General features: G+C 37.6%; 1 protein-coding gene across 1 annotated transcript; it reads left to right on the top strand.

Annotated features, from left to right (window-relative positions):
* The first annotated feature begins 349 nt into the window (after positions 1-349).
* sec22a (SEC22 homolog A, vesicle trafficking protein) lies at positions 350-11,485 on the top strand. Its single transcript, XM_061724362.1, has 7 exons — positions 350-454; positions 3,326-3,530; positions 4,343-4,506; positions 5,935-6,114; positions 8,975-9,093; positions 10,476-10,541; positions 10,853-11,485. The coding sequence occupies exons 2-7, from the start codon at positions 3,349-3,351 to the stop codon at positions 11,051-11,053; spliced, it is 912 nt and encodes a 303-aa protein (XP_061580346.1). The 5' UTR covers positions 350-454; positions 3,326-3,348; the 3' UTR covers positions 11,054-11,485.
* The last annotated feature ends 8,131 nt before the right edge of the window (positions 11,486-19,616 follow it).

Below are 19,616 nucleotides of genomic sequence, written 5' to 3'. Positions count from 1 at the left end.
TGTGACCGGCAAGTGTTTTTTTTATTGTTTTTATTGAGGCCAGTGGGGTGGCCAGCAAATGTGTAGGGGGGCCGTGGCCACCCCTGGCCCCCCCCTGGTGGCGCCGCTGCCTGCACAGGTCGCAGGTAAACAGACAAACAGCCACGCAGGCGCTGATGGGCAATCTGACACCCGAAATGTAATAAACAATACAAAACCAACGACTTTCTATTTGTATTATTTTGATGAGAACTGAATATGAACTCCAAAATCAGTTTGATTCCTCCAACAAATATTTGATTTAATTGTAGTTTAATTGGGTTTATTTTCCTGCGTTTGTGTGTATCCCTGCCTTTACCCAGAATGCACCGCGAACAGCCACGTAAACGTGGCAGCCGGTCAACAGTCGAGCTGGTGTCGCCCAAAAAGGTCCAAAACTGACCGATGTCTGCATGATGTTCATCTCTTTTACCAGGTACAACCTTGCAGGCTCTCTCTGCTCCTCTCCCGGAGACCAGACCAGGTCCTGGTGCGGGCTGAGAGCAGCTGGTAGCTGCTCAGCAGCGGCCAGCTAATGTTGTTAGCAGCTAACAGGCTAAAGCCTGATTTATGGTTCTGCGTTACATCGACGCAGAGCTTATGGCGTACGGTGTGCGTCGCCGCGTACCTTACGCCGTAGGCTCTGCGTTGGTGTGACGCGGAACCATAAATCATCCTTAAAGCAGGTTTGCTGCTGACAGATGTTCACAGATGTTGCTGCTGACCGATCACATGTTTCCAAATCTCTTTCGGAGCGTGTAATTGGAATATGTACCGGTCACTTTTTTTCAATGACCTTAATTTATGTTCTAATTGCTTCTAAAGTTGAGCACTAGTGAGCTAATTTAAGGTTTTTTACCTCATTTCCTAGCACATCTAGCACATCCCTCGGATGTGCTGTTATCTTTTGGGCTGTGTTTTGATCCCTGTCTTTGTATCTTTGGCCTGAGCTGGTGGTGATGACAGGTTAAACCTCCCCCGGTGGAGCTGTCCCTGGTGCTGATCAGCCCCAGTTACTAGTGAAAGGAGGAGGTTAAAGCTTTAACATGCTGCTGTTCATCACATGCTCAGGAACACAACACCAGGAACCAGTGATTTACTGTTTACACAGTTTACATCAGCTGCAGACCAGTGCAGTCAGAAACCATCCATTAAGATAATCTTTTAATTAGATCTTAATTATTGATGTATTGATGTATTGATTATTGAAGCCTATGTGCTAAAGCACATAGGCTTTTTCTTACTATTAAGCACACACACACACACACACACACACACACACACACACACACATATATACACACACACATATATATATATATATATATATATATATATATATATATATATATATATATATATATATATATATATACAGGACTGTCTCAGAAAATTAGAATATTGTGATTTTCTGTAATGCAATTACAAAAACAAAAATGTCATACATTCTGGATTCATTACAAATCAACTGAAATATTGCAAGCCTTTTATTATTTTAATATTGCTGATCATGGTTTACACAGTTTAAGAAAACTCAAATATATTATCTCAAAAAATTAGAATATTCTGGGAATCTTAATCTTAAACTGTAAACCATGATCAGCAATATTAAAATAATAAAAGGCTTGTAATATTTCAGTTGATTTGTAATGAATCCAGAATGTATGACATTTTTGTTTTTTTAATTGCATTACAGAAAATAAAGAACTTTATCACAATATTCTAATTTTCTGAGACAGTCCTGTATAAGTACATATATATTAGGGGTGGGATGATACGGGTAACTCACCATTCAATACTGTGGCGATATGTGGCCCACGATAATGATAATATCACGATACACGATATCTACAATATTCAATATATTGTAAGACATTTAATCAACGATATATCACGGTATATGTGTCTGAAAAAGAAAAAATACCCATAAAAAGGAAAACGTCTGTAGTTATGCATTTATACAATGCCAAAACTTCATGGATATTACAAAGAAAGTACATTTGTATCTGCCTCCTAGGCTTGTAAACACTGTACAGCTGGACACATTAAAGTGCATGAACATTAATAACATGTTTTATATAAACCAGGACAGTGCACTGCTTTGTTTCTAATACTGAAAAGTCAGTAAGCAACTTAATTTAGCACATTACCTCACTGCCTCCTAGTCTTGTAAATGTAAACACTGTATAGATGGACTAATTAAAGTGCATGAACAATAGTGCGGTGACAACCGCATTAATCCATTATGTGTGTTGAAATAAAATATCGATATTTGCCGTCAGTTTATCGATTATGTATTGCGACAGAGAGCGCAACAATATATTGCAATATCGATTTTTTTCCCCCCACCACTAATGAATTGACAATTTATGTATGTTGGTGCAGGTCATGATAACCTCAAGTGCTTGACTAGAACGCAACTGAAATTGGTTCTTGAAGATGTTTAAATTGGTTATGGAAAACTTTCAGTTTTGATTGTTGGAAAGGTTCAATCTCAAAAGCTTTTGTTGGGAAATTAACGCTATGTTTACAGTAGTGCAGTTTAATTTTAAAACAGTACTTTTGTTACAGTTAAGCTGTTATTTACCCTAGTGAAGTAATGGCTCGAGGAGATTGTAGATGCGATACGATGCATTGAGGTGTGCTTGACTATATCTTGTCAGTATCTCTCAATCTCATACACAAACTTGTGTATCTTCTCAACCACAGAAGTGAGGTTCCATGTACCAAGAGCCAACTGAGTGTAGAAATGCCAAGTCCCCTGCTTTTCAAGGGGCCACCCTTGCCAGAATGAGCCCAACTCGTATGACTCCTTCCTCAGGTGGCTGGCTCACATAAGGGAGTGTGTAAAGTTTTCAGAGCATCTTCTTTCATACTTTGAGATAAAGGTTTTACACCTCTAAATTGATTTTTTCTCAGTCTAACTGTGCCACATCTGTAGTCCTCTGTCTAATATATTTTAAAGTCCAAAAAAAAAAGCGAAGCAATGCATTAAATTCAATTCAGCAACAAACGACCTTACCTTATTGAAAGTGACTAAAACTGACGCTACTGAACCTGGATTGCAAACATTTGAATACTGTCAGAGAGAGATGGATTGAATATACCAACATAGATCTGTAAAAATATCTACTGCATATTGTTAGTCCTGTCCGTATATGTCACCACAGGTAAAGCAAGACTTGAAAATGATGAAGAAACGCTTTATTCTAGTAGATGGGCCATTTAATGACGGTACTGTCATTTCACCGTGGGAGTTCAGCCTTACCTCAATGAATTTTCCACCCATTTTTGCGTGTGTTTGCAGGGCTTCACTGAAACAGCTCTAAGATGTCGATGGTGGTGTTTGCGTCTGTGGTCCGTGTCGGGGATGGCCTGCCTCTCTCAGCGTCCACCGACTACGAGCAGGACAAAGAGCTGCAGGAAACAAAGAGGCACCTCAAAGGTCTGTCCAGGAAACTCAACCAGTTCCCCGATCGCTGCACACTCAAGTCTGGATCGTACAATATCAAGTAAGTCATTATTTGTGAATTATGACTTGAAAAAACACATTAAAACAACGTTCACATTAATTACATAGATTTGAGTTATCCGGTTAAACAGCTAAGCGTTTCTGTCAGTGTTAAGAAGAAAACAAACTAAAACATGTGGATCTAAAACAAGTATCTAGATGTTGGTAAAATAGTTTCCCTGGTTTATTCTCAACTCCTGTAAATAGTTTTGGTGAAACATCCTTCTAATTTGAATGAATTTAAATTGCTTTGAAACATTAACTTAAAGTATCTACCGTAATTAGAATGCAGTAAAGATCAGAATGAAACATCTAGTTAATAAAATCTCACATTAATCTGTTCTGTGATATCCTTGTATGTTTATTGGCTGTTATGGAAGCACAGATAAATCCTTATATTGTAATATTATTTTTGTTTTATTGTATTAATCAGTCAGTGTCAGAATCGGTACAGGTTTAATAACATACCGGATTTGTATGTTTATAAATCACAGTTGCATCTGATATGATTTAAGGGCTTTCCTATTAGTGTAGATAGATTAATTTCACAACAATATGGTATACAATATTTAGACTCACATATTATTGGTTTTAACTATGTGTATATACACATTCTTTCCTGTTATGTAATCATTAAATGTTGGATTAATGGAAATAAACTTTTAAGTGGCTCAAATTCTCCAGCTAGAACAGAAATAGATGCTGATAGCTGATGTAGTTGAAATCTTGGTGTCTTTATCCATTTCCCAGGACAGAATAAAGCGGTGTGATGCACTAACGGCAATAATGTTTGTACTTATGTGTGTGTTTTAGTTTCACCAGCTCTCTGGGTGTTGGATACCTGATGGTGTGCACGGCCAGCTACCCTAACGTGCTGGCCTTCTGCTTCCTGGATGAGCTGCAGAAGGAGTTTATCGTCACCTATGACACCAAACGTATCAGCAGCGCCGTGCGGCCGTACTCCTTCATTGAATTTGGTAAGTCCCTGGAGTTTATCAGACAGTAAACAAAGTCCTGTCAACTGTTCATCAATAGTAATGGATCATAATGCCTAATAAATATTTTAGACTTGTCATGTGAATTGTTGCTGGAGACGTTTTCCATATTAACATTCAGCCTGGCCTCCATGTACGGACTAGCTGACTGACCTTTACAGTGAGCAGGGAAGCAGTAGTTGGTGGGAGTCCAGAAAAACTAAAGATATGGACTTTAATACATGGTATTCACATTAAATAACAGTGTAGCTGTAGCTGATCAACAAAACAGGGAGTTGCTGCATTGTAAGACGTATATGACACGGTGATAGGATATGAATGTGACACTCCTCCTTTGCTTTATTTGATTTGATGTGAAAACCATTTGTTTATTTTAAACTCTTATATCTTATCATATGGACAGGAAAAAAGAAAAATCAGCATCATGGATCAGCCGTCTGATTTCTAAACATTGGCCTTAGCCATGGATAAACTGAAATGAATCGACCTCTGTTGTATATTGCAAGAGGAGCGTAAACTAAGAATAATATCCTATAGAGGGTCTGCATTAACGTTACTTCCCCACTGGACCAGCCCCCTTACTCACACTGAGTGGTAAAACATCAGCAAAAACAGTTGAAACTAGTGGAGAAGACGGGATAACAGCTGATTATCAGCTTAAATTAGCGTCAGTTGGACTTGACAGTGATCTGTACAGTTACCAAGAACCAGTGGTCCATGCACATTAATATTTGGTACAGTTACCAAGAACCAGTGGTCCATGCACATTAATATTTGGTACAGTTACCAAGAACCAGTGGTCCATGCACATTAATATTTGGTACAGTTACCAAGAACCAGTGGTCCACTCCATGCACATTAATATTTGTCCACGAATCCAGTTTCCTGATATTTGTACTTAATTTCTACGCCGGGGAAATACACGAAGCAAACCGCAAATCCACGTTTCGGTGTCTGGAATCCAGTTGTTTCTGTGAATTGCAGCGATCCATTTGTCTCTTAAGCTTATTTTTCGGCAGTCTGTAAAACGATAACTCTGATTTCTTGCTAAATCTCAGAGTACTGTCGATCGCACAACAGCTTTTTCCCATTTTAGATGTTTTACAGTTGCTCAAACTGAAAGTTTACCCTGTCACTCAGTCTTTCTGACACTCAGTCTTTCTGACACTCAGTGGGCGTAACCCGCTGTGAAGTTGCATCTGTGACGTCATGCACATTCCCTCTATTAGTTATTTACAAAAAATATTAAAACTGTTGCTTTTGTTCATCTACAAATCATATTGGAGTTAATCAGATTTAAAATGTTGTATACATTCAAAGTATTTCCTGTTATCTCACACCAATGATGTGATAATGTCTTTCATTTCACATGAACTTCTTCTTCCTGCACTCATGGTCCTCCCACCACAGACACCTTCATCCAGAAGACCAAGCAGCGCTACAACAGTCCTCGTTCTCTGTCCACCAAGATCAACCTGGCCGACATGCAGACGGAGATTAAGCTGCGTCCTCCCTACCAGCTTTCCCCCGAGGATCTGCAGGCCATCAATGGATTCTCAGTGCACGCGCCATCAAAGTACAAGGGAATCGGTAAGACTAGAGCTGCTTCTGCATATGGATCTACTGCTCTGCTCACACGCATGTTCACCTCAGACTTATGGGTTCATCCATATGGGAAACTCACAGAAGAACAGATGCATCTCCATCAGAGAAGCCCTGCTGTGAAGTGCTTGCTTATTATTATAATAATAATAATGATAATAATAATAATAATAATTCATTTTATTTAGAGGTGCCTTTCAGGTCACCCAAGGTCACCTTACAAGTGATACAAACACACATTGAGTGCGTTTACATGGGAAGTTTAATTCCTCTTTAATTCAGAATTAAAATTAAATCCAATTTAAAATGAGTAAAAATCACCATTTAAACACCTAATTCCGAATGAAAATGGACATTCCGAATTAAACTTAATTCTGAAGTAAGTGGCTGGTTTATTCCGATTTTAAATCTGAATAGAATAATTCTGCGATCATGTTTACACTCATTCCTCTTTAAATTAATTCCGGTCTTTCTTTCTGCTCGTTCCCTCACCCGTCTGTCTCCATGACGCTTATATTCCACGCTGGGCTGGTTTTCCAAACAAAGTTTCAAGATGCAGCACGCAGTAAACGCTGGTCAAGAGCAGAGACCATTTATTTAAGAAATAGAAATCATTAAAAGAACAGATGGCAAGAAACATAAAAATTGTGAGCTTCTCAAAGTTGTAGCGGCTAAGTTTGTTTTTCTTCCGGTAGTTTAACTTCCGGTCCCCCCCCTATCCAATCAGAACCTTCCCAACCCCCAGACCTGGAGAGGAATTGGAGAAAGCCGATCAAACGTGTTTTCCATGTAAACCTCAATTCAGAATTACTATTTCCATGTAAACTCGAAGGAAAATAGTTTAATCCTGAATTATTTAATTCGAAATAATTAATTCCAAATTAAAAAACATCATGTAACCGTGGCCATTTTATAAGTTAAAATACAGGTAATACAAAAAAGTCTCTCCATTCTCAAACCTGCATCATTTATACAATTTATTTGTGTGAGAACAACCACAGGAGCTGCAAGTATACGAGTAAAGAGCTTTCCTTCAGAATCTGGATGAGAAGGTTTTCAGTAATTTGTGGTCTATATTTTAGTAAAATGTGCCTTATGTGTCATACTTTGTGTCCAGCTCATAGCTGAGCATCGGGGTGCCTTGATTTAGTCTCCGGTTCATGTTGGAGTCCTAGTCGGCCGTCATGTGGCTCCTTCTCTCGTGCTTTTACCAGACGTTTCAGGTGCTCAGGTAGTGACCCGCCACAAATAGCTGCAGTGGACCAGCTAATATGTGTTTGTCTGTGCTTAAAGTCAGAAAGGAGCAACACAAGATAATTACTGTTACACAAAGTAATTATGTTGAAAATGTTTTGATATACACTGCAACAACTCAAAATCTTACCAGGAATATTTGTCTTATTTCTAGTTAAAATGTCTCATTTTTAGTCAAAAAAATCTCATTACACTTAAACAAGAGTCATTACCAGAAAAATAACTTATTTGACAATTTTCACCTGTTTCAAGTACATTTTCACTTGAAATAAGTAGGAAAATTTGCCAGTGGGACAAGATTTATCTTCTCATTACAAGCAAAAAAATCTTGTTCCACTGGCAGATTTTTCTACTTATTTTAAGTGAAAATCTACTTGAAACAGGTGGAAATTGTTTTTTGTTTTTTTTCCAGTGATTAGTCTTGTTTTAAGTGTAATGAGATTTTTTTGACTAAAAATGAGACATTTTAACTAGAAATAAGACAAATATTCTTGTTAAGATTTTGATTTTGAGTTTTTGCAGTGTAAACATAAGCCTCGTACACACTCAAGTAAAGAATTTAATCTCTTTTGCTTCCACATCCTCAAAATGTTATAATTGACTTGCATCATCAAAGTTTAGGGCAACAAAAGTCTCTGCCTTGTGTTTGGTCAGTTTAATTTTATGGTGAGTTGTCTCTTGTAAGTGAAGACAAGCTGGAAGTTCACGCTCAGTTTGAGAGTCTGACTCATTTAGAGTGCAGAAACTTTAACAGTTTTTCTTGCTTTGTATCTGAGCAGATGGTTACAAAACACACACATGGTTCTCACTCGTACGGAAATGTTTTTCACACATTCGCAAAGTTTGATTTCCAGCCACAAACCGTGGAATAATTTGTGAATCATTTGTCTAAGCTCCACATCTTATCCTGTACAGGACTGTCTCAGAAAATTAGAATATTGTGATTTTCTGTAATGCAATTACAAAACAAAAATGTCATACATTCTGGATTCATTACAAATCAACTGAAATATTGCAAGCCTTTTATTATTTTAATATTGCTGATCATGGCTTACAGTTTAAGAAAACTCAAATATCCTATCTCAAAAAATGAGAATATTCTGGGAATCTTAATCTTAAACTGTAAGCCATAATCAGCAATATTAAAATAATAAAAGGCTGCAATATTTCAGTTGATTTGTAATGAATCCAGAATGTATGACATTTTTGTTTTTTTAATTGCATTACAGAAAATAAAGAACTTTATCACAATATTCTAATTTTCTGAGACAGTCCTGTATGTGCACATGCTTTGCTCCACCTGAGCTCATTCAGAGATGCTCCGTTCCTCTGAAACCTCCTTCCCCTCCGGGTTTTCTCCCCTCTCTCTGGCCCTTTGCCAGCTTCTGTTTTACAAGAGCATAAATCGTTTCTGTCCTGCGGGATCACGCTATCAAACCGATAACGGTGGCACATCAATTCTTTTATTGTGCCAGGTTATCTTATATTCAGACTGTTTAAAAATGCATGTAAGGCCTTATATGTTTGCCTTTATTTCTAATTCAAGTATGCAGCACGTGCAGTCTGATCCTAATCTGATCCTGCGTTTCTCCAGCTCCAACGCAGGTGCTGGAGCCCGTGACGCTCCCGGGCGTCGTGTCCTGCGTCCTCAGCATCCTGTGTGGGGGCTTGAACCTGCTGCGAGGAGTCCACGCCATCGAGAGCATCCTACAGGTCAGGACACTCACAGCAAACACACGGCACACGGAGGAAATCACACAATCAGACAGAGACAAATCAGGGAAACTTTCAACACGGAGAGCTTCTCATTACGTGAACTTTCCTCCCTTCTGTCCTCTCTCCTTCACTGTTTTGGAATCACTTCTTCCTTCATTATCCTCTAACAGTTTCCAGTGCTGCATAATGCATATTGAACAGATCAGGCCAAGGAAACCATAGCCTATCCTTTAGTCTCTTATCTCGGGGCACGGATGTATAAATCCAGCATATATGCATAGTGCAGATTCTTTACACTGAGGTAAATGTAGCGAGAAGTTCCCATTTGCTTTTTTTCCTGCGCTCCATTCTTACTTGGAGGAGCGAGAAGGATTTTAGAGACGGTAACACGATGAGAAGCAGGTTTTTTTCAAATGTTTTGGCATAGACAAGTATCTTGTTACCAACCAAGTTTCTAATTCAACTTAGAACCCTGTATCGCTGTTGTTGATGTGCAGATTATTGTTAATTATCATAAAATATGTGTTCCATGAATCGTGGTCTAAATGTTCATGTCTCAAACAAGAGAAGCAGTCAAAACAAGAGTGAAATTGTAATTTCAAACCATTTTAAACTGCTGTACAACTCTTATTTCTTGTCACACTGTACAGGACTGCCTCAGAAAATTAGAATATTGTGATTTTCTGTAATGCAATTACAAAAACAAAAATGTCATACATTCTGGATTCATTACAAATCAACTGAAATATTGCAAGCCTTTTATTATTTTAATATTGCTGATCATGGCTTACAGCTTAAGAAAACTCAAATATCCTATCTCAAAAAATTAGAATATTCTGGGAATCTTAATCTTAAACTGTAAACCATAATCAGCAACATTAAAATAATAAAAGGCTTGCAATTTTTCAGTTGATTTGTAATGAATCCAGAATGTATGACATTTTTTTGTTGTTTTTTTAATTGCATTACAGAAAATAAAGAACTTTATCACAATATTCTAATTTTCTGAGACAGTCCTGTATCTTGTGTTACCAACCAAGTTTCTACTTCAACCCTGTATCGCTGTTGTTGATGTGCAGATTATTGCTAATTATCATAAAATATGTACATTTCATGAATCATGGTCTAAATGTTCATGTCCCAAACAAGAGAAGCAGTCCAAACAAGAGTGAAATTGTAATTTCAAACCATTTTAAACTGCTGTACAACTCTTATTTCTTGTCACACTGTATTCTTTGAGCATGATTTCTCACGTTGCACTGAGGTAAAAATAAATGAATGAATGAATGAATGAATGAAGTCCTGCCTGGGACACAAATGACTGGTGCTGAAATAAACCGCCTTGTTGTGCTTTTTTCTCTTCTTGTTTACTTGTTTAGGATGATGATGAAGACTTTAATTACGTGATTGCCTTCTTCCTGGGCACAGCGGCCTGTCTGTATCAGGTAAGTGATAGCGTGCAGTAAGAGCAGCCCATCGCCGGCTGACTAACAGCCCTGCACTTCACAGCTCAGCAGCTTGTCAGTTAGACAAACTCACCAGCTCTCCGTGCCTTTCAGCCCGCTGCTTTCTCTATAAAGCCTTTCCATCAGTTCCATTTGTTCAGCTCCTGACGCTGAGTGAAACACCACAAACCGCTAGACAGACGAGGGAAACGGAGTCCTCTAACGGGATTTATATTCAAGACATATTGGTGTTGAGTGTTGAGTCTTTTTTTGTGCAGTATTAAACTTCTCCTTTGCTATTCTCATTCCAGTGCTACCTTTTTGCCTACTTCTCCGTCTGGAGGGATGTTAAGTCCTTCCTGGCGTTCGCGCTCATCTGTCTGTCCAACATGTATCTGTATGAACTGAGGAACATGTGGCAGATCCTCTTCCACGTGGCCGTCGGGGCATTTATGACCCTGCAAATCAGACTGAGGCAACCGCTGGGCAAAGCGCCAGACTACAACGTCTGACAAACGCATTAAACACGGGACAAATGAACCTCCAGTCCGGTGCCCTGCACCACCTTTTTTTTGGAAATACTGGCACACTTTTGGAGAGGAAAAACAAGTCTGCCAGTTCAGGGGAAGAAAAGTCACCCCCGAGTCCGTGGACAGATCTCCGTTTGGACCGGGACGCAAGTCTGCTGCTGCAGCCTGAATCATTTATGGACCTTATTGGATTGATTTTGGAAGCTTTCTGCTCTCCACTCTTATGTGACAATGATTTATAGTTTCTTTCAGTGCAGCCATAATTCAGGTCACAGTCCTGTAGGATGTCCAGTTTTGCAAGCCTATACACTCTACACATGCAAATTTATGTATTTGGAAAAAAGAAAATGTGGCAAGATTCTGATTTGTTGTACACAGTTCCAAAGATTATTCTAAACAAAGGCTATTAGGAAACGTCTTTTTCTTTTTTTCTACAAGAAATTTGCCTACATTTGTAAAGTGCATATCTTGTGGAAGTGTAAATAACCAAGATCAGATGAGACTGCGACGCAAAAAGCTGTTAATGTGGGTGTAAATGTGATGAAAACCTTCCTGACACTGGTGTTTGGAGGTGGAAAACAGAACCGTGAGGTTACAGAGCATGAATAGAGACTAAAGAATCCAGGTTTGAGGTTTGAACTTTAGAGATAAATCTAAAGGTATAGGTGAGTTGGTATTGTGCGAATGTTTTTTAATTGAAAAACATTTATAATTTCTATTTATTTCAGAAAACTTCCCATTTTCAGGTCCACGTTTTTCCTAGAATCTTATTTCTTCCACGGATGAAGGAATTCTGCTGATCACGCTGCCTTTTGCAGACGATCCAATCTAAGCCCAGGGTTGGAGTCTGTGGTGCTGTTGCTTTGTCTGACTGAGTTAGTCCTTAATATCCCCTTTTCATTATTAAAATGTAAGAGATAGAAATACAAAATAGCGTTTGGAAGAAGAAATACTTCAAGTTCCCTAATTATGATAAATGTAGCAAACGGAAATAAAAGTTCCTTTCTTAAATAGACACAACTCCATCTATATATTTATATTTGCTTGATTCTAAATTGGCCAGTGTTTATGTCTCACACATACAGGACTGTCAGAAAATTAGAATCTTGTGATAAAGTCCTTTATTTTCTGTAATGCAAAAATGTCATACATTCTGGATTCATTACAAATCAACTGAAATATTGCAAGCCTTTTATTATTTTAATATTGCTGATCATGGCTTACAGCTTAAGAAAACTCAAATATCCTAAGCTCAAAAAATGAGAATATTCTGGGAATCTTAATCTTAAACTGTAAGCCATAATCAGAAATATTAAAGTAATAAAAGGCTTGCAATATTTCAGTTGATTTGTAATGAATCCAGAATGTATGACATTTTTGTTTTTTTAATTGCATTACAGAAAATAAAGAACTTTATCACAATATTCAGACAGTCCTGTATCCATAAAACAGCCGTTCCTCTAAGGTTTGAGTTGTTGCACAGCGCTTGTTTCCCGGGTCTTAAACCTGGTCTCAAGTCAAGTGAATTAATTTTTTTCAGAAGAACATATTCAGCAATTTAAGAATGATATTGTCAGTGTTATTCCTTCCTGGCCACTTTGCAGCCCCCCCCCCACCCGCCCAGGTCGCTGCGCCGCCGCCTGTCTCACAGTATTACTGCCACATTTTGATGGCTGTAATACTGTGACATTGTGGGGAAAATTGCATCACCCTCGTGCTTGTGTTTCGTGCATGCCTACGCTCGCATGAGTGCACAAGGTTGCCAGAAAGCATAAACCGCTCACAAAACCAAGTACACGGGCCAATAAAGGCTAGATTAGACGTAAAAACCAACTCCACAGGGGACCTTTAAGCATGAAATGGACATGTTGCAACATTCAGCAGAAAACATATGGAGGAAAAAAATTGATTTAAGCCTGAATTTCTTGCCTTGTTTTTAAGTTTTATTTAGCCATATCCTACTGTTTTCAGCCTTAAGCCTATTTCACGTCTATTTAGTGTTTTTCTTTCTTGTTTCTCCCCACCCATTAATGAACGTTCCACCTACACCTGAGTCTTTTTCAGTCCCAGTTTCCAGCTATGCAACGCTGCCTCCTCTACTTTACTTTTTTTTTTTTTTTTGTCACTCTGTACCATCAGGGGGAACAATCATGTTATCTTGCAAATGTTTGCCATTTTGTGCACTGTTTCATATTTATTTACGGCATGTTGTGTGACATGTGGTAACTGAAGATTTATACACATTCTATGAACATCCTTTTTTTGTGATTGTTCACTTTTTGTCACAAACGCAGCGTCTCATGTCGCTCACGTTGACTCAGAGACCCAGTTAGTATTCAGATCTTTTTATTTTTTCTCTCTCCTTGCCTACACTGCCTCATACGGAAGAGTATTAGGGCCAGGCAGGAGAAAAATAAAAATAATATTTTAAAGGAGGAAGATTTTTCTTTTCATTATGCACTTCGAGAAAAAAGTCGAAATGTTGAGAAAAAAGTTGAAATGTCGAGATTAATGTTGAAGTACAATTTCGTAAAGAAGTCCAAATGTTGAGAAAAAAGTCGATATGTCGAGAATAATGTTGAAGTACAATTTTGAGAAAAAAGTTGAAATGTCAAGAATAATGGTGAAGTACTATTTCGACTTTATTCACAAAATTTCGACTTTAGTCACGAAATTTCGACTTTATTCACGAAATTTCGACTTTATTCTTGAAATTGTATTTCAATATTAATCTCGAAATTTCGACTTTATTCACGAAATTTCGACTTTATTCTTGAAATTGTATTTCAATATTAATCTCGAAATTTCTACTTTATTCACGAAATTTCGACTTTATTCTCGAAATTTCGACTTTATTCACGAAATTTCGACTTTATTCTCGAAATTTTGACTTTATTCTTGAAATTGCATTTCAACATTAATCTCGAAATTTTGACTTTATTCACGAAATTTCGACTTTTTTGTCGACATTTCGTCTATTTTCTCGAAATTGTACTTCAACATTAATCTCGACATTTCGACTTTTTTCTCGAAGTGCATAATGAAAAAAAAATCTTCCTCCTCTAAGATATTATTTTTATTTTTCTCCTGCCTGGCCCTAATACTCTTCCGTAGCCTCCAGCATACACAAATGTCAAGTGATTATATGAATAAACAGGCCGCGCTGGCAGCAGTAAGGATGCGTGGCTGTCATGTCGAGGCCAGAGTCGGCTCCTGCCATCCAAACGCCTCCGGCCTCCTCTCCCTCCCATTGAGCCTCTTTATTGAAGACATATCTGCATCTGCCATTCCTGACAACAATCATCTGTCACCCTTCGCCTGACTGGTGCATATCCACACAGGGCTCGCAAGTCAGCGTAATTACTAACAGGAGATGTATTTATGGTCATTCAGCAGAGGGACATTTGTTCAGGAAATGACTGCATGGATTCTTGGCTTCCCACACAATTTCAACAAGTAATAGCAAAAGAATGAGAACGGCAGAGGGTTGTGTGTCATGCCTTTAGATGTCATTGTTGGTGAACGGCTCGACATGTGTGCAGACGTCGCAACGCCTTATTTTCTCACTTGAAGCGTTAAGATGAATAAAAGCTTTAGCCACAGAGCTACACGCCGTCTGGCATCGGCACCACAAGTTTTTCTGTGGAAACTCTAAACAAGTCACTCATGTTATTGGTCCTGGCGCTGGTGACTGTTGTGTTTCCAGTGGCGGGTGTCACACCCACATGACCTAATCGCTCTTCTCACACTACGGATCAGATGGACTGATCTGTGCGTACGTACGACCCAGGGATGAAAAAAGATCATTTAAAGCTCTCTTGGATTTGAAAGAAACATGGGAAATAAAATTGCAAAAACATTCTCTGAATTGATGACTGAAGAGTCTGGAATGTCTCGCCAAATGGAAAATGTTTTAACCCCTTGCTGCTTGATGTTACATATCTTTCTGAGAGCTCTGCAGAATTTAAACAATGAAAAAAAGTTTATACAGTTAAAAAAAATCTTAAAATACATGCAAGAAATAACATAATTAAATAAAATGACCTAATGAAGGTGCAAAAATATTCTTTAGAAAGAGAATTGGGAGTGTTTTTAATTTAAATGTATAATAAACAAAAGATTTTAAAATATAATTCTTTTATATACAGGACTGTCTCAGAAAATTTGAATATTGTGATAAGGTCCTTTATTTTCTGTAATGCAAAAATGTCATACATTCTGGATTCATTACAAATCAACTGAAATATTGCAAGCCTTTTATTATTTTAATATTGCTGATCATGGCTTACAGCTTAAGAAAACTCAAATATCCTATATCAAAATTTTTTGAATATTCTGAGAATCTTAATCTTAAACTGTAAACCATGATCAGCAATATTAAAATAATAAAAGGCTTGCAATATTTCAGTTGATTTGTAATGAATCCAGAATGTATGACATTTTTGTTTTTTAAATTGCATTACAGAAAATAAAGAACTTTATCACAATATTCTAATTTTCTGAGAGCTCTGCAGAATTTGAACAATGAAAAAAAGTTTATACAATTAAAAAAAATCCTTGCATACATGCAAGAAATAACATAATTAAATAAAATTACCTAATGAAGGTGCAAAAATATTCCTTAGAAAACTTAAAGAGAGAATTGGGAGTGTTTTTAATTGAAATATATAATAAAAGATTTTAAAATATAATTATTTTATATATATATGTATATATGTATATTAGGCATCAATGGGTTACAATTCTGCATAAAAATAAATATTTGTGTTTATAATAATCAGTACTTTATTTCTATTACAGAGTAATGAATAGTAATTAATGTAATAAGGTGTGTGTAGTAGAACTCATCTGTCTGCAGAATTGAAAACAACTTTTTTCTTTGTTCACTAACTGTGGATGAAAATGTGATGCTGTGTTGCAATAGACCAGATATCAAGCCCACGTTCCTCATACCTACAGTATCAGAAATAGTTTCTAAACCGTAGTTTGTGGGAAATGAGCATTGAGGTTGCAGCTGCTAAATATTCTGTTGTGTAATTGAGTTGTTTTTCCAACCCTCCCTCTGTCAAATCCTATTCCTTTGCACTAAAATCCAGCGGATTACCTCATGAATCAAGGGCAGCACTTTTCAGGCAGAGCTTGGCACCACGTGGGTTTTTATAATGGATGTTATTTATGGTTGTCTCATTATAGGAAATGTCAATTTCTCCACACGTAGGCTGGTGAAAGTTGGATTTTCCTCACCGGGAACAATTCAGAGTTTTTCCAAATGAGTGCTGGAGATGTGAACTGTCAAGTTGACTTGAGCTTTGTGCTTCAAGGAAATGTCAGTGGCGATAACAATTTTGAGGCAATTATGGGTCATTTTCCTCATTGCCCAAAAAGGTCAGAATCATTACATGCGGTTCTTTTTCCTCCATCCAGAACGTGTATTCTCCAGAGAACAGCAAGCGCCGTCATGCTCACCGCTTTAGTGCAGTGGCAGGTTATTTTATCGTTTTTTTTAATGCAAAGTTCTGAATAATGGTCCAGAGCTGCAAAACAAAGCACAAGCTACTGAATATTATTGACCAAAACCCTAATGTGTTCTTATTTAATTTATTAGCTACTAATTAAATCAATATTAATATTAATGCTATGATAGAGAAACACTTATAATCAGCACCTGCATATCTTGCAAGAAGTCCATGCATAAAGTAAATAATGTAGTGCTCCTGCCATCTGTTGGTGAGTTATATGAACTCGTTAAAATCCTCCCAAATGTCAGCGGTAGCTCACACTCCAGCATTTGAAACAGTTCTGCACCGGAGAGCTATAAAGAGTCAGCAGGGTTTTACTGAAAGCATGGGATCCTGTGGAGTTTTGTGAAAGCGTTTTCTCAGCATCACCTGCAGCCAGATTTATTTTCTGTCTTTATGAATCTGCCTCTGCAGAACTTAAACTGCAGTCGGTCTGAAACCCAGTGAGCCGACAGTGAGACCAACGAGCATCTGCAGGAATGATATAAAAGGAAATCGTGTACCTGTGGGACTTGTCAGCAGTTTATTTTACTGTTTTAAAAAAAAAAGCATAGTGTTTACTTGGAAAAACAAAAAAACAACGCTCAGCTTGCTGCCTCTCCCTCACGTCAGTCAACGTGAGCGTCTGTAGCTCCTGAAATGAAAAGCAGGTGATAGAAAAGAAAAGTCCTCCTCCAGTTTATCTCTGATCTGTGCTTTCTTTCCAAAACCTTGAAACAGCAATGGCACATTCATGCACAATAAAGCAGTAGAAAAGGGCTCTCACATGGGCATGACACACGTTTAGTAGTATTGATAAGATCATGGCAGCAGTACAGTAAAAGATGGAAACACCAGTGTGGACCAGAGCAGCCTGTTTCAAACCTGTCCAAGAAAAACATTTGGAAAAAGACAAAAATAAAGACCTGTTTTGCTCGCTTCTCTTTAACAGAGCAGTAACACTAAAACCATCAAGATTTAATGAACAAGACGGCTGCTTATACCTTTTTTAACCTTTGAATAAAGTAACTTGAAAAGACCAAAATTATAGCATATGTACGTTTTTTGCTGGACAGCAGAAACACTGATTTCTTCTTCCTCTGTGCCTTTTGGGTGAATTGGTCCAAATTGTTGTCTTGATACATTTAGCTTGATTCATTAATACATTTCCTCCAGGATTTGATGACATGGCCGTGTTTCATATTTGCATGTACTTGCATCTCTAGTGTTTTGTCTGGCAAGGCCTGAACAACTACTGCCAGCCTGATTTTCATTGTGCCGTTTTTTTTTTAACAAATCTGAGCAGATTCTGCAGATTCTTGCCAAGATGCTTCTGTTGTCCAGAAGTCTGGTGTTGCTCCGTGGATTTCAGTCACAGTTCATTTTCTAATTGTCTAAATTGTTTTCGTCAGACATTATAATCCAAATTTAATTAATTCCTGACAAAATATTAAAATCCACCTCAACGGCCAGTAATTAAATGGGGCTGTAATTAATGTAATGGTGGAGTTAGACCCCAGGCATATATGCTCATTTTGACTCAATCACACCTCCTGGGGGGTTAAATATCTACACTGCAAAAACTCAAAATCTTAACAAAAATATTTGTCTTATTTCTAGTTAAAATGTCAAATATCTGATTACACTTAAAACAAGACTCATCACTGGAAAAAACAACAATTTTCACCTGTTTGAAGGAGATTTTCACTTAAAATAAGTAGAAAAATCTGCCAGTGGAACAAGATTTTTTTGCTTGTATAGAGAAGATAAATCTTGTCCGACTGGCAGATTTTTCTACTTATTTCAAGTGAAAATTTACTTGAAACAGGTGAAAATTGTCAAATAAGTTACTGTATTTATCTGGTGATGACTTTTTTTAAGTGTAATGAGATTTTTTGACAAAAAAATAGACCTTTTAACTAGAAATAAGACAAATATTCCTGGTAAGATTTTGCATACAGTCAAAAATCTTTCTTTAAAAATGTACGATTTAACTAGCAGGTACTCGACTGGAAGTAAACATGTTAATTTTGGTCTTTTCATGAGCTTCACTGACAACTCACTGATGTAATTATTTATTTGTTGACTAAAATGTTGTGTATTTTTTCAGTATTCCCACGTGAAAACCCATCCAAGCTTTTATTTTATTACTGCACTTTGAGACTGAGCCAAGAAAAACTGAAGGGGTGGCAGCGTTTGGAAAGAGCATCACTGAAAGTCTGTGTCCGGCTGGGTTATTTTTGTGTGATGAAATGATGCAATACTGAAGAAAAATGATGAGGAAAAAAAAAACAGCAGATAAAAGCGCATATTTCCACATGTGCTCATCTGTCTCTGTCCACAGGATGACCATCATGGCCGACGTCATTATCCAGTCTGTATTAAAAAGGCCTCATCGGAGATCGTTGGACATTCATTGGGTCGTACCGTCTGAACTCAGGGCTGGCGGGGCTGGAGGGGGGGGGGGCAGTGCGTGAGCAGGTGGATGGCTGAAAGCACTGGAGTGCAAAATGGCTTTTGAGCATTAAGTGTGATGCATTTCAGCCCTCAAGTCCGTTGTTCATATTGCACCTTTGCTCAGTGTAACACTTTCTCTTTAGTGTGAGATTCAAAAACTAAACGAGAAATCATCAGCGGCATCTAATCAGTCTGTCGCTGACTTTCCCGCACACTGGAAATGCTCCATTTGGTGAAAAGGTATGAAAATGAAACAAACTTAGGACTGTCAATTGGTTTTTCTTAAAAAAAAAAAAAAAAAAAGGTTGCTATGGTGACGAGATGCACCAGGATCAGGCAACATCACTGTTACATGAGTTATAAGCCTGATAACATGTCGGAGTTAATATTGGAGTTTATATATATATTTATATATATAGCTCTGTAATATATGAATGTACAAAATATAGAATCTTCAAATATCTCATAGGGTTGATGTTCCACGGTCAAAATACACTTTTTTTTTTCAAGATTAGAAAAAGCTCTTCGCTGACATCCTCTTTGTGTTGCAGGTGAGTGCGTGTGTGCTGATGGAGTGTGGAGTTGTGGTC

The sequence above is a fragment of the Cololabis saira genome, chromosome 6, assembly GCF_033807715.1.
Source record: "Cololabis saira isolate AMF1-May2022 chromosome 6, fColSai1.1, whole genome shotgun sequence".
Lineage (NCBI taxonomy): Eukaryota > Metazoa > Chordata > Actinopteri > Beloniformes > Belonidae > Cololabis > Cololabis saira.
This window is presented reverse-complemented; position numbering and strand designations above follow the sequence as displayed.

Bases quoted from the DNA above. Each gene is read 5' to 3' on its own strand.
- sec22a (XM_061724362.1), top strand. From the start codon at position 3,349: ATGTCGATGGTGGTGTTTGCGTCTGTGGTCCGTGTCGGGGATGGCCTG. The intron at 3,531-4,342 runs GTAAGTCATTAT...TGTGTGTTTTAG, and splicing joins TCTGGATCGTACAATATCAA to TTTCACCAGCTCTCTGGGTG. The intron at 4,507-5,934 runs GTAAGTCCCTGG...CTCCCACCACAG, and splicing joins GTACTCCTTCATTGAATTTG to ACACCTTCATCCAGAAGACC.